The sequence below is a fragment of the Rana temporaria genome, chromosome 10 (genome assembly GCF_905171775.1).
Source record: "Rana temporaria chromosome 10, aRanTem1.1, whole genome shotgun sequence".
Classification (NCBI taxonomy): Eukaryota; Metazoa; Chordata; class Amphibia; order Anura; family Ranidae; genus Rana; species Rana temporaria.
The window spans coordinates 16,878,879-16,891,165 of record NC_053498.1 but is presented as its reverse complement, the minus strand read 5'-3'; the positions used below and the strand labels follow the sequence as shown (position 1 = coordinate 16,891,165).

The 12,287-nt window shown below is 48.2% G+C and overlaps 1 protein-coding gene across 7 annotated transcripts in view; it reads left to right on the top strand.

The window, feature by feature from the left end:
- CIC (capicua transcriptional repressor) overlaps positions 1–12,287 on the top strand; it is a 215,061-nt gene that overhangs the window by 60,720 nt on the left and 142,054 nt on the right. For all 7 annotated transcript variants that reach the window (XM_040327301.1, XM_040327304.1, XM_040327305.1 and 4 more), the window contains exon 2: positions 1,557–4,384. In XM_040327301.1, the coding sequence (XP_040183235.1) occupies positions 1,588–4,384 (2,797 nt within the window). In that variant the 5' untranslated portion in view covers positions 1,557–1,587. The remainder of the gene's footprint in view (positions 1–1,556; positions 4,385–12,287) is intronic.

Below are 12,287 nucleotides of genomic sequence, written 5' to 3'. Positions count from 1 at the left end.
GTACTCCGGGGCTGTCTGCTGCAGCCGGTCACGTGACCAACATTGGTTATATGGTCTTTGCCAAAGGGGCTAAGGGGATGGTGCTTGTGCAGAGGCTGACCAATCAGCGGCTCTGCCTGAATGCTAATCACAACAGGTATGCTTTTAAAGTAGGTAGGGCAATTTCCCCCTTAGAGTGATGTCACGGGCTGGTCTGATCTGACACGCAATGCTCTTCTTAATACAAAAGCGGTCCGTCTTTTATGCTCAGCTGTAAGGGCTCAGCATTGGAGATGGCTTTCCTCCTGTCGCATAAGCATAGGGAGAGCGATCAGCTTCCAAAAAATGCACGGCTCGCTGCTTTGTAGGTACTCCCCCCTGCTATATATATATATATATATATATATATATATATATATATATATATATATATATATATATATATATATATATATATATATATATATATATATATATATATATATATATATATATATATATATATATATATTATAGCTTTTTTTCAGCAGGAACGCGGGGGGAACGCAGTTCCGGCACCTTCCGAACTGAACATATGTAATGGAAAGAGGTTCTGGGGTGTGCTGGAGAGTCTATTGATGCTGGCTTCTGGGGGTCTATTGTTGCTGGAGGGGATCTATATTGCAAAGGAAAGGGGTCTATTGTTGCTGGGGAGTTCTTCTGTTGCCCGTGGGGAATCTATTGTTGCTGGGGGGGTCAGTCATTGCTAAGAGGGATGTACTTTTGAGGGAGGGGTCTTTGTTGCTGGCTGCTGGAGGGTCTATTGATGCTGGCTACTGAGGAATCTATTGTTGCTGGAGGAGGGGATATATTTTTGCAGGGGTGTCTATTGTTGCTGGAGGTGGGTCTTATGTTGCAGGGGGTCAATCATTGCTTGGAGGGATCTGCTGGCTGCTGGAAGGTCGATTGATGCTGGCTGTTGGGAGTCCATTGTTGCAGGGGTGGATCTATTGTCGGTGGGATTATGTCCATTGTTGCTAAATCTATTTTACTGCCTTTCTTGTTATCATTAACAAATTCTATACAAAATACTTGGCATCACAAAATTATACTTGTTTCTGCATTCTCTAAAAGGGGTGGTACTGGGAGGTGGGTAAGGGGTGGAACCAAGGAACGGTGGGTAAGGGGTGGGTAGGGGGTGGAGTCAAGGGTGACTTGGAAGGGAGGAGTTCCTGCACCTATTCTCTGAGAAAAAAAACGATATATATATATATATACACATAATTTTGTGTGTGTGTGTTATATACGCACATTATATCTATATATATATATATATATATATATATATATATATATATATATATATATGTGTGTGTGTGTGTGTGTGTGTGTGTGTGTGTGTGTGTGTGTGTGTGTGTGTGTGTGTGTATATATATATACATACATACGCACGCACACACACACACACGAGAGAGATTATTGTATTAGATTTTTTTTGGTGGGTAAAATATTTTTTACAATATCTTTGCTGTCGTTGATTGTATGTGGCATTTTAGTGATCATGCTTTTTTTTTTTTTTTTTTTCGCCTCTGAAACAGGTGCCGTCTTTCTAAGAGAGAAAGCCCGAAGATGAAACCCGTAAAGAAATCTCCAGGCCCAGGGAACAGCAAAGTGTCAAGCTCCACCCGCAGTAAGAAACAGAAGAGAAAGGTGGAGGAAGGAAGGCAGGAGGAAGAAGAGCAGGAGGAGGAGGAGGCTGCAGAAGAAGAGACTTCAGAGGAGGCAGACGAAGGCTCTGGGCATACCGTGGCATATGTAGGGGCAAGGAGGATGCAGGTAAAAGTTGAACCTGCGACAGCAGAGATGGCAGCCACCCGAGTACAAGAACAAGACCTGTCAGGACGTAACCCACAGCAAATGACAGAGGCTGAAACACAAGAAGAGAAACCTCAGATAGGCATTGAAACTTCCAACAATGTCCAAGTGATGAGTAAAGGAGTATATGATACGCCCCGCTGGGATATGCATTTGAGTAGGAAAACTGCCACCTTTAAGTCTAAAGCTCCCAAGAGAAAATGTGTGGAAGGCCAAGGATCACAGGAGGATTCTTCTAGCAGTAGCGATGGCACCACTGCACCACAGGAACGCATTTCAGAGCAGTCTGTAGCCCCAGCCATCGAAACAGAGGATATTCCTTCTGTGCGGTCCTCCTCTACAGATACAGCCAGCGAGCATTCTGCAGACTTGGAAGAGGAGTCAGAGAAAACCCAAACCGAGCTAGAGCCACAAACCGTGTCCTGGCCTGAGATTGACGTTGGAGGTCATCTGCAGCCCCAGAGAGTACTGGCGAGGAAAGAAGATGCCTTCTACCTTTGCCAGGTAAAACAAGTCCGTAGAAATCACGAACTTGGAGTGCAGTTTCCTGGGGCACAGACCATTACATTCCTGGACATCATGCAAGAACCGGTTGTACTGGACCAGATACCAACTCCAAGTGAAGTCGCTGTGGGGTCAGCAGTGTGCGCCTGTGTGGGACCCGACAATACAACTTTCCGAGAGGGAACTGTAGTAGAAATAGTTCAGAATCCTTTGTCTTACAAGGTTTGCTTTCAACAGAGCCCAGGGCGAAGGGAACGTGACTATGGCTGGGTCCCCCACAACAGCATTCGACTTGTCCGCTTCCCTTGGTGTAAAGAACCAATTCTGGTCGTTCCACGAGCAGCAGAGGAAAAGCCCCAGCAGCCAATTGGTAGATTGCCAGCAGCCCATACTTCAGAGCAGCAGTCAGGTGGTACAGCCGAGATGCCAGCATCACCACGTGGTTCAGAACCGAAACACCTTGAGGATGCCGAGGTCTCGACGATCAGTTTTAGCATGCCAGTGAGCGAAGAGAAATTGACATCTGTGCAACACTGTATTCTTTCACCTCCAAAATCACCCTATGGAATGATAATGGGGCGATTGCCAGAGCAGCCGTCCCCATTGCTTAGTCCAGATGCTGGAAGTCGGAGCAGCTGTAGTAGCGTGTCTTTGGATAAATGCAGCACTCCAGGGTCCCGTTCTCGCACACCCCTGACAGCAGCCCAGCAGAAGTACAAGAAGGGAGATGTAGTTTGCACCCCTAATGGGATTCGTAAGAAATTTAATGGAAAGCAATGGAGAAGACTGTGTTCCCGCGATGGCTGCATGAAAGAATCTCAAAGAAGAGGCTACTGTTCCAGGCACTTGTCCATGAGAACCAAGGAGATGGAGAGCATGTCTGAAGGTCGAGGTGGTCGAGAAGGGAGTGCCGAGTTTGAATGGGATGATACATCTCGGGACAGTGAAGTAAGCAGCATACGCACAGACTCCCGTCCACGTCTCGTGGCCCCCACAGACCTCTCTCGCTTTGACTTTGATGAGTGTGAAGCTGCCAACATGTTGGTGTCTTTGGGTAGCTCTCGTTCTGGAACCCCATCCTTCTCCCCTGTTTCCAACCAGTCTCCTTTCTCCCCAACGCCTTCCCCCTCACCTTCTCCACTGTTTGGCTTTAGGCCAGCTAACTTCAGCCCCATTAATGCTTCCCCTGTCATTCAGCGTGCTGCACGCAGTAGACATGTGAGTGCAAGTACCCCCAAGGGACAAGCAGTGTTGACTCCTGAGATGCTGCACCACTCTCACCACCGAGAGAGACAGTCAGTGGGCATCATGCCATCATTCCAGACCAACCTTACCTTTACAGTACCCATGAGCCCAAGCAAGAGAAAACCAGATTCACATCATGGCAGTGCCAGCTCTACTGCCGACTTCCAGAAGAGCGATAGCTTGGACTCTGGGGTGGACTCTGTCTCCCATACCCCAACACCATCTACTCCTGCCGGATACCGATCTGTGTCCCCTGCCACCATTTTCTCCCGATCCCAACAAGCTTCTCCATCCCTTCTCCTGTCCCCTCCAGCTGGCCTGACCTCAGACCCTAGCCCCTCGGTCCGTAGAGTTCCTGCTGTACAGAGAGACTCTCCTGTAATTGTGAGGAACCCAGATGTCCCCCTTCCATCAAAGTTTGTAGAAAAGCCCACAGACGGAGGATCCCGCAGTATTAGTGCAACAGGAGCTGGAGCGGGCAGCCCACGGCGCATGGTTAAAGTTTGTTCCAAGGAACATCCTTCCAAAACACAGCTGCAAATACCGGTACCCATCAATGCCACCCAGATGCAGAATGTGGCACGATCTTTACCTTCTGGGCCAACAAGCACTGGAGAATCCATTATCTGCACATCTTCGGGTCCTACAGATCACCCTCCAGCCGTGTTCAGCATGTCGTCGCCATTCCAGCCTGTGGCGTTCCATCCATCCCCTGCGGCCCTGCTTCCTGTGATTGTGCCCAGTGACTACAGCAGCCATCCTGCACCTAAAAAGGAGATCATCATGGGACGGCCTGGCACAGGTAAGGGATGATTTTATTATTTGAAGGTACATTATATAAAGGAGTTTGAGATGTTTTTTGGGATCCAAGGTAAGGTCATGCTCTATCTGAAAGAACGGACTGTATTACCATAAAGCAGGGGTCTCAAACTGGTGCCCCTCCAGCTGTTGCAGAACTACAATTCCCATGAGGCATTGCAAGGCTGACAGGTACAAGCATGCCTACCGTAGGCAGAGGCACAATGGGACTTGTGGTTCCGGAAAAGCTGGAGGACCACCAGTTTGAGACCCCTGCCAAAAGGCAACTCTCGTTCACCAACTGATGTTTTCTTGGTAGAAGCTTGAATCTAACTGGCTTTGGGGCTACCCATATGGTTTTATTTCAATCACTTTTATAAATGAGCACAGACAGTTCTTATTTCAAGCCTTTCATAAGGGTGTAAAAAAAAAGAAGGCCTCTGGCAGCCAATCTGGAATCGGCTTCCAAAACCTGTCTTTGCTATAATTAGTTGAAAGCTGACCCATTAGTTGCAGTAGGCTGTTACAAACCTCAGCTTGATGAACCATGTTGTTTTTACACCATGGGGTGGATTTACTAAAGGCTGTGTACTTTGCGAATACAGTTGCACTCATTTGTTTCACTTAGGATAGCGTAAGGGAGGCTTATAACCCATGTAAGGTTTATTTTGCCATCTTTGTCCCATTGGGGAGATTCCCCTTCACTTCCTGTCCCTTAGCCAAAGCAAGAAGTGAAAGAAATCCCTGCAAAGCAAGGGAATCTATTGGGACCCCCATGTCACCAGAACTAGTGTCCCCATTGGAAGATTTCCCCTCTATTACTTGACTGTGGACAACCCAACATTTAGGATTTTTTGATAAACCGGACAAATAAAAAGGGTGAATTTCCTTAACGGGGACAGCAATAAAAACAGATAGGGGTTCTAATCCACATTTCCGCTATCCAAAACTAAAAAAAAAAAAAGTTGTGTTTAGTAGTGGTGCACCAAAATAAAATGGACAGTTTTTAAAATGTACATATGTTTTTTTATATATAATTGTATCATATTCGACTTTTTAATTATTATGAATTTAAATGAATATGAATTTCATTTCGGCCATTATGAGCATATTTTCTGCTGATAAAGGGGCAAAAAATGTTGGCGTCCATTATTGCCACTTTTTTTTTTCTTTCTTTTTCCTATCGGAAAAATGGTGATAACCCTATTTCCGGACGATAATTTTCAGCGGGCAATATATCGGTGCATCCCTAGTCTTTAGTTATACTTTAACTACAAATTTGTCTATGCGGCGGGCGGGACGTTCTGTTGTTCTGGGACAACGTCATACGACATTGCCCCAGTCTCCCACGGAGACTGGTCCGTCTTCATCCAATTCCCCCATAGAGGAGAGCGGCGCTCTGACAGGTCGGTCCCTGCACAGTGAGCAGAGACCCACCTGTCGTCTGTGCCTGCTCAGCGGTGGAGCGATCCCCGCTGAGCAAAGCGGAGCCCGTACACGGACACGTCTGTGTGAACGGGCCCTAGGAGGGGCATTCTTCCCATAGGCCACCAATGTAATTTACATTTTTCCCACCGACTCCCAATAAATTGTTTTTAACAAGGGTTCCCCTAGACCAGGAGACTATTTTTTACTCTGGGGTATTTTTTACTCTGGGGTAAAACAAAGGCCTGGATTCAAGAAGCAATTGCGCCTGTGTAACCATAGGTTACACAGCGCAATTGCTTACTTGCCCCGGCGTAACGAATGCTCCCGATTCAGGAACCTCGTTACGCCGACTGCAGCCTAAGATATGCGCGGCATACGGCTCTTATGCCTGCATATCTTAGGCTGCATTCTTGCGATGGCCGCTAGGTGGCGTTCCCGTTGTGCTCAGCGTATAGTATGCAAATTGGAAAGGAACGCCGATTCACAACGTTGCGCGAGCCCTGCGTACGCAATTTACGTCGTTTCCGTACGGCGGTTTTTGCGTAAGGCTGCCCCTGCTATTAGCAGGCGCAGCCAATGTTACGTATACCCGTCGTTCCCGCGTTGCGAAATTTGAAATTTGCGTAAGTGATTCGTGAATGGCGCTGGACGCCATTCACGTTCACTTTGAAGCAAATGACGTCCTTGCGACGTCATTTGCCGCAATGCACGTCGGGAAATTTTCCCGACGGAGCATGCGCTCTACGATCGCCGCGGGAACGCGCCTAATTTAAATGATTCCCTCCCCCTACGGGATCATTTAAATTGCGCGTGCTTACGCCGGGCATTTTGCTGGCGCGCCCGCGCAATTTACGAATCGAGGGCAGCGCAAAAAAATTGCGGGGGCGCAGGGCAAAAACGTTGCCCTGCGCCTCCGTAAAAAAAGCGCAATTGTTACTGAATCCGGGCCAAAGTTTAGAATGGGATATCCAACAAGCTCATAAAGATTTGATGGTCGGATGTCCACAAACTTTTGGTCATATGTGGCACTTGCGTTTTTGTTACGAGATTGAATTTGCTCAGCTGATCTTCCTCAGAGTGGAAGGTTTATGTGTTTCGTAACCATGAATCGCTAGCTAAACGTACTGAAGCCTTAGCTTTTTGACCTGTACCACACCTTTGTTATGACTCTGTGTTGGAATGACTGTTAAGGAAGGTGCGTCATGATTTTAGTGGTGTCTAGTGGATTTGAACTGGTTTTCATCCTTTCAAGCTGCAAAAAAAAAATTGTCAATCTTCCTTGAAAAGTACACTTTGACACAGTGGCTTCCTTGGAGACTTCGCTGTATTATCTCTTTTACGATTTACGTGTTTGCAGTGTTCTTCTTCTTCTTCTGGTTTTTCCAATTCTGAGAGATTGGTTCTTGGAGAAGAACTGAAGAGTTTCATAGCCGCTTGATATTCTCTCCAATAGACTTGACACTCCAACAAAAAGTGATTTGCTGTAAAGGGAGGAAAAGGAAGGAGAGATTTGCCGTGTTCTTGTTCTAGTTATAAAGTGTTTAGAGGGTAATTTGGATGAAAAATACTCCGCCAATGCTAGCCAATCTCCAAGCTCTTGTCATTTAAAGGACTGCGGTTGGAATAAATGAAAAATTGTAACACGGCTTTAAAGTGACTCTTAACTCCGGTTAGAAAAAGTCTCTTCTATTGCTCTCTGTCTCCTCTCCCCTGTGAGCGCCGGGCTGTGGAGAGAGCGGGAGCGTCTCGCTGAGAGCCTAAGCTGGGTGCCGGTGTTCTGCCGAATAAGTTCCACCCGGCAGATTAGGACCCCCTTGTACTGCGCAGGCGCGGTGCCGAGTCTCCAAAAATAGCGTAAAATAGCGAGTCTCCAAAAATAGAGTCAGCTCTACATGGCGCATGCGCTATGACTATTGCATATGCCGCACGCTCCCGATGCTAGTGCTACTCTGCAAGGGGCGGGGGTGATTTTATCAATAAAGTACACGTCCTAGCGGGGCGTGTTGGCCATCTGAGTTAAATGTGCAAATCCACCCATCAACATTGCCATTGCAAAACCTGCCCATCAACACGGCCCGCTAAGACGTGTACTTTATTGTTAAAATCACCCTTGTAGAGTAGCACTAGCATCGGGAGCGTGCGGCATATGTGATAGTCATTGAGCATGCGCCGTGTAGAGCTGACACTCAGCTCTACATGTTCGACTATTTTTGGAGACTCATCGCCGCACCTGCGCAGTGCAAGGGGGCTCGGTTGAGGTTCGTACTGCACAAGTGCCACGCCTGCGCAGTACAGGGGGGTCCTAATCCGCCGGGGGAATATTTTCGGCAGGACACCGGTCCAGGTATGTGGGCAGATCCCGACCATGTGGTCACAATCTTGCCCGAGCCTTGACCGGCACTGTGACGTCAGCCAACAGCGGGGTTCAGCCCGCTGTCTGCTAAAAACAGGACACAGGAGTCTAGAACAAAGTCACAGGAGTGATCCCAACAGGAGAAGATTAGCCAAACGAGCTTTGGCTGTACTTCTCCTTTTAAGGGGATGCTAAAGGTTAAATACATTTCTTTATCAAAAAAGGCTTTTTTAATCCAAGTGCCTGCATCATCCTGATTTTAGCCTTAATGAAGGGGGAGTGTTGAGCCCCGTTGACTGTTAAAAAATAATCTTTTAAAAAGTACCATCCTTTCAGAATTCAACAAGCTCCTTTTGAGGGTCCATCAAGACCCCATAGTTGCTGGGGAGAACCCTCAAAGACCACAAGCCACCCATTGTGTTAGGGGAGGAGGACCCGATAATAAGGCTTACCTGTAGGTAACATTAATATCTCCTAAACCCTGTGCTACAAGAAATTTTACTAGGAGCCCCCCTAAACCAACATAAAAAGGAAGAGTGGGTGGGAGAAACCTTCCTGATTCTATGAGAGCTCCAACAAAACCCTACATCCCTCTACTCCCTATATGACACCCTCATCTCTCGGGACCCACCAATCCAGTAAGTGGATTAATACCTTTCCCCATCACACCACTATTCTCTCCGCCTCAACTGCCCACCCCAATCATGCTGGCCCATCTCCAAGTTGCACTTTTGCTCCAGGCCAAATACTTTGGGCCGGATTCAGAAAGGACTTACGACGGCGTATCTCCAGATACGCCATCGTAAGTCCAAATGTGTGCCGTCGTATCTTTACGCGTATTCTGGAAACCAGATACGCCTGAATCTTGCCAAGATACGACCGACGTAAGTCTCCTACGCCGTCGTATCTTGGGTGCATATTTACGCTGGCCGCAAGGGGCGCTTCAGTATGCGTCGAATATGCAAATGACCTAGATACGCCGATTCACGAACGTACTTGCGCCTGTCGCATTTAACTACGTCGTTTACGTAAGGCGTACGTCCGGCGTAAAGTTACCCCTGCTATATGAGGCGCAAGTAATGCAAAGGTATGGACGTCGGAACAGCCGCCGTATTTTACGTTGTTTACGTAAGTCGTACGGGAATGGGGCTGGGCGTAGGTTACTATCACGTCGCATGAATAGACCCGGCGTATCTTAGGGAGTAAATTCGACGTGATTCTGAGCATGTGCGCGCATGCGCCGTTCGTTCGGCGCTTCATTTACATGGGGTCACGATTCATTTCAATACAACACGCCCACTACCAGCCTACTTTGAATTACGCGGGCTTACGCCGGCCCATTTACGCTACGCCGCCGTAACTTAGGGAGCAAGTGCTTTGTGAATACTGTACTTGCCTCTCTATGTTACGTCGGCGTAGCGCATATGAGATGCGCTATGCCCTCGCAGAGATACACTGATGTCTCTGAATCCGGCCCTTTATTTTTTTGATCTAGTTGTGGGTAAAGTTCCCCTTTATCTATACATGTGTATGGATTATGTTAGGAGAATAAGTGGCGGTTCACAGTACAGTGACCTGAAAGTCGGAACGACTTTGGCAGGAAACTTCGAGGCAAGTTTCAAGGCAATTTTTGAGGCAACTTCCAGGCAAATTCGAAGCAACTTCAGGGAATTCCTGGGTAATCTTCCTGTAATGTCGTTCCAAGTCACATCAATTAAGATAAGGATCCGACGTGGAGGCAACTTCCATTAAAATCTATAGGTACAAGTCAGCTAGAAGTTGCCTTGAAGTAGTACAGGAACCTTTTTCTGAAGTTGGAGCGACTTCAGTAGTGTACATTTGGACACCTCTCATTCAATTCAATGGAATTTCTTATGTCCAGCGACTTGGGGCGACTTGAGATCTGACAAGTCGGATCTGAAGTCGCTGTAGTGTGAACCGGGACTTAGCATTCTTATCTTATTTTGCATCTTCTTTTCCAGAAATCAATTCAAAAGTAGCAGATGGTTTTGTACTTGCTTTCATAGGGTGACTGACAACCCCGCCCTGTACAACCTTTAAGACACAGTGGAATCCTCCTTTAACCCTCCCTACGCGATTATCCATTTTGTGTTTTTTTAATTTTTTTTATCATGTGCCATCTGCGCCACACAGGCTCCCGGGTTTCCTGGCTGTCTCCTGTTATATTTTCTTTTTCCGTCTTCCCCTCCCAACCCCGAGCTGTGAAAGTGACTGGAAGTGCGAAGACAAATCTATCGGTTCTTCTGGGTGTCTGTACAGGTGACATACCAGGGAGGTTGTGCTCATTAGGTTTATTCCTGTCTTCGCACTGCTAAGAGTGAGGACGGTGTGAGCATCCATAGTAGCGGAAGAGAAATTAAACAGGAACTTCACCCAAACTTATTATGAAGTCTTGGTGACAACTGCTTCCTGCCCTTCTTGTACAGGAGTCACAGAAACAATCTCCCTATTGGGACAAATTTTACTTTATTGCTAAAATTGCTCTGATTTTTAAGACGTAGCTGGGTGTAGTAAGACGTCCGCTGCCTTCTTCTGACCACAGTTGTTTTGTCAGAGGAGCAAACCTGGTAGTGGTGGAACACGTGAAAGATGGGGGGACCAGAGGAACTCTGAAGGATGGGGGGGACCGGGCAACTTCTGAAGGAGGAAGGGACAGGAGGAACACAGTTGGAGGAAGGGACCGGAGAAACACTGTTGGAGGAAGGGACCGGAGGAACACTTTTGGAGGAAGGGACCGGAGGAACACTTTTGGAGGAAGGGACCGGAGGAACACTTTTGGAGGAAGGGACCGGAGGAACACTGAAGGATGGGGGGGGACCGAGGAACTTCTGAAGGATGGGGGGACCAGAGGAACACTGAAGGATGGGGGGACCAGAGGAACACTGAAGGATGGGGGGACCAGAGGAACACTGAAGGATGGGGGGACCGGAGGAACACTGAAGCATGAGGGAACCGGAGGAACACTGAAGCATGAGGGAACCGGAGGAACACTGAAGGATGAGGGAACCGGAGGAACACTGAAGGATGAGGGAACCGGAGGAACACTGAAGGATGAGGGAACCGGAGGAACACTGAAGGATGAGGGAACCGGAGGAACACTGAAGGATGGGGGACCGGAGGAACACTGAAGGATGAGGGAACAGGAGGAACACTGAAGGATGAGGGAACCGGAGGAACACTGAAGGATGAGGGAACCGGAGGAACACTGAAGGATGAGGGAACCGGAGGAACACTGAAGGATGGGGGACCGGAGGAACACTGAAGGATGAGGGAACCGGAGGAACACTGAAGGATGAGGGAACCGGAGGAACACTGAAGGATGAGGGAACCGGAGGAACACTGAAGGATGAGGGAACCGGAGGAACACTGAAGGATGAGGGAACCGGAGGAACACTGAAGGATGAGGGAACCGGAGGAACACTGAAGGATGAGGGAACCGGAGGAACACTGAAGGATGAGGGAACCGGAGGAACACTGAAGGATGAGGGAACCGGAGGAACACTGAAGGATGAGGGAACCGGAGGAACACTGAAGGATGAGGGAACCGGAGGAACACTGAAGGATGAGGGAACCGGAGGAACACTGAAGGATGAGGGAACCGGAGGAACACTGAAGGATGAGGGAACCGGAGGAACACTGAAGGATGAGGGAACCGGAGGAACACTGAAGGATGAGGGAACCGGAGGAACACTGAAGGATGAGGGAACCGGAGGAACACTGAAGGATGAGGGAACCGGAGGAACACTGAAGGATGAGGGAACCGGAGGAACACTGAAGGATGAGGGAACCGGAGGAACACTGAAGGATGAGGGAACCGGAGGAACACTGAAGGATGAGGGAACCGGAGGAACACTGAAGGATGAGGGAACCGGAGGAACACTGAAGGATGAGGGAACCGGAGGAACACTGAAGGATGAGGGAACCGGAGGAACACTGAAGGATGAGGGAACCGGAGGAACACTGAAGGATGAGGGAACCGGAGGAACACTGAAGGATGAGGGAACCGGAGGAACACTGAAGGATGAGGGAACCGGAGGAACACTGAAGGATGAGGGAACCGGAGGAACACTGAAGGATGAGGGAACCGGAGGAACACTGAAGGATG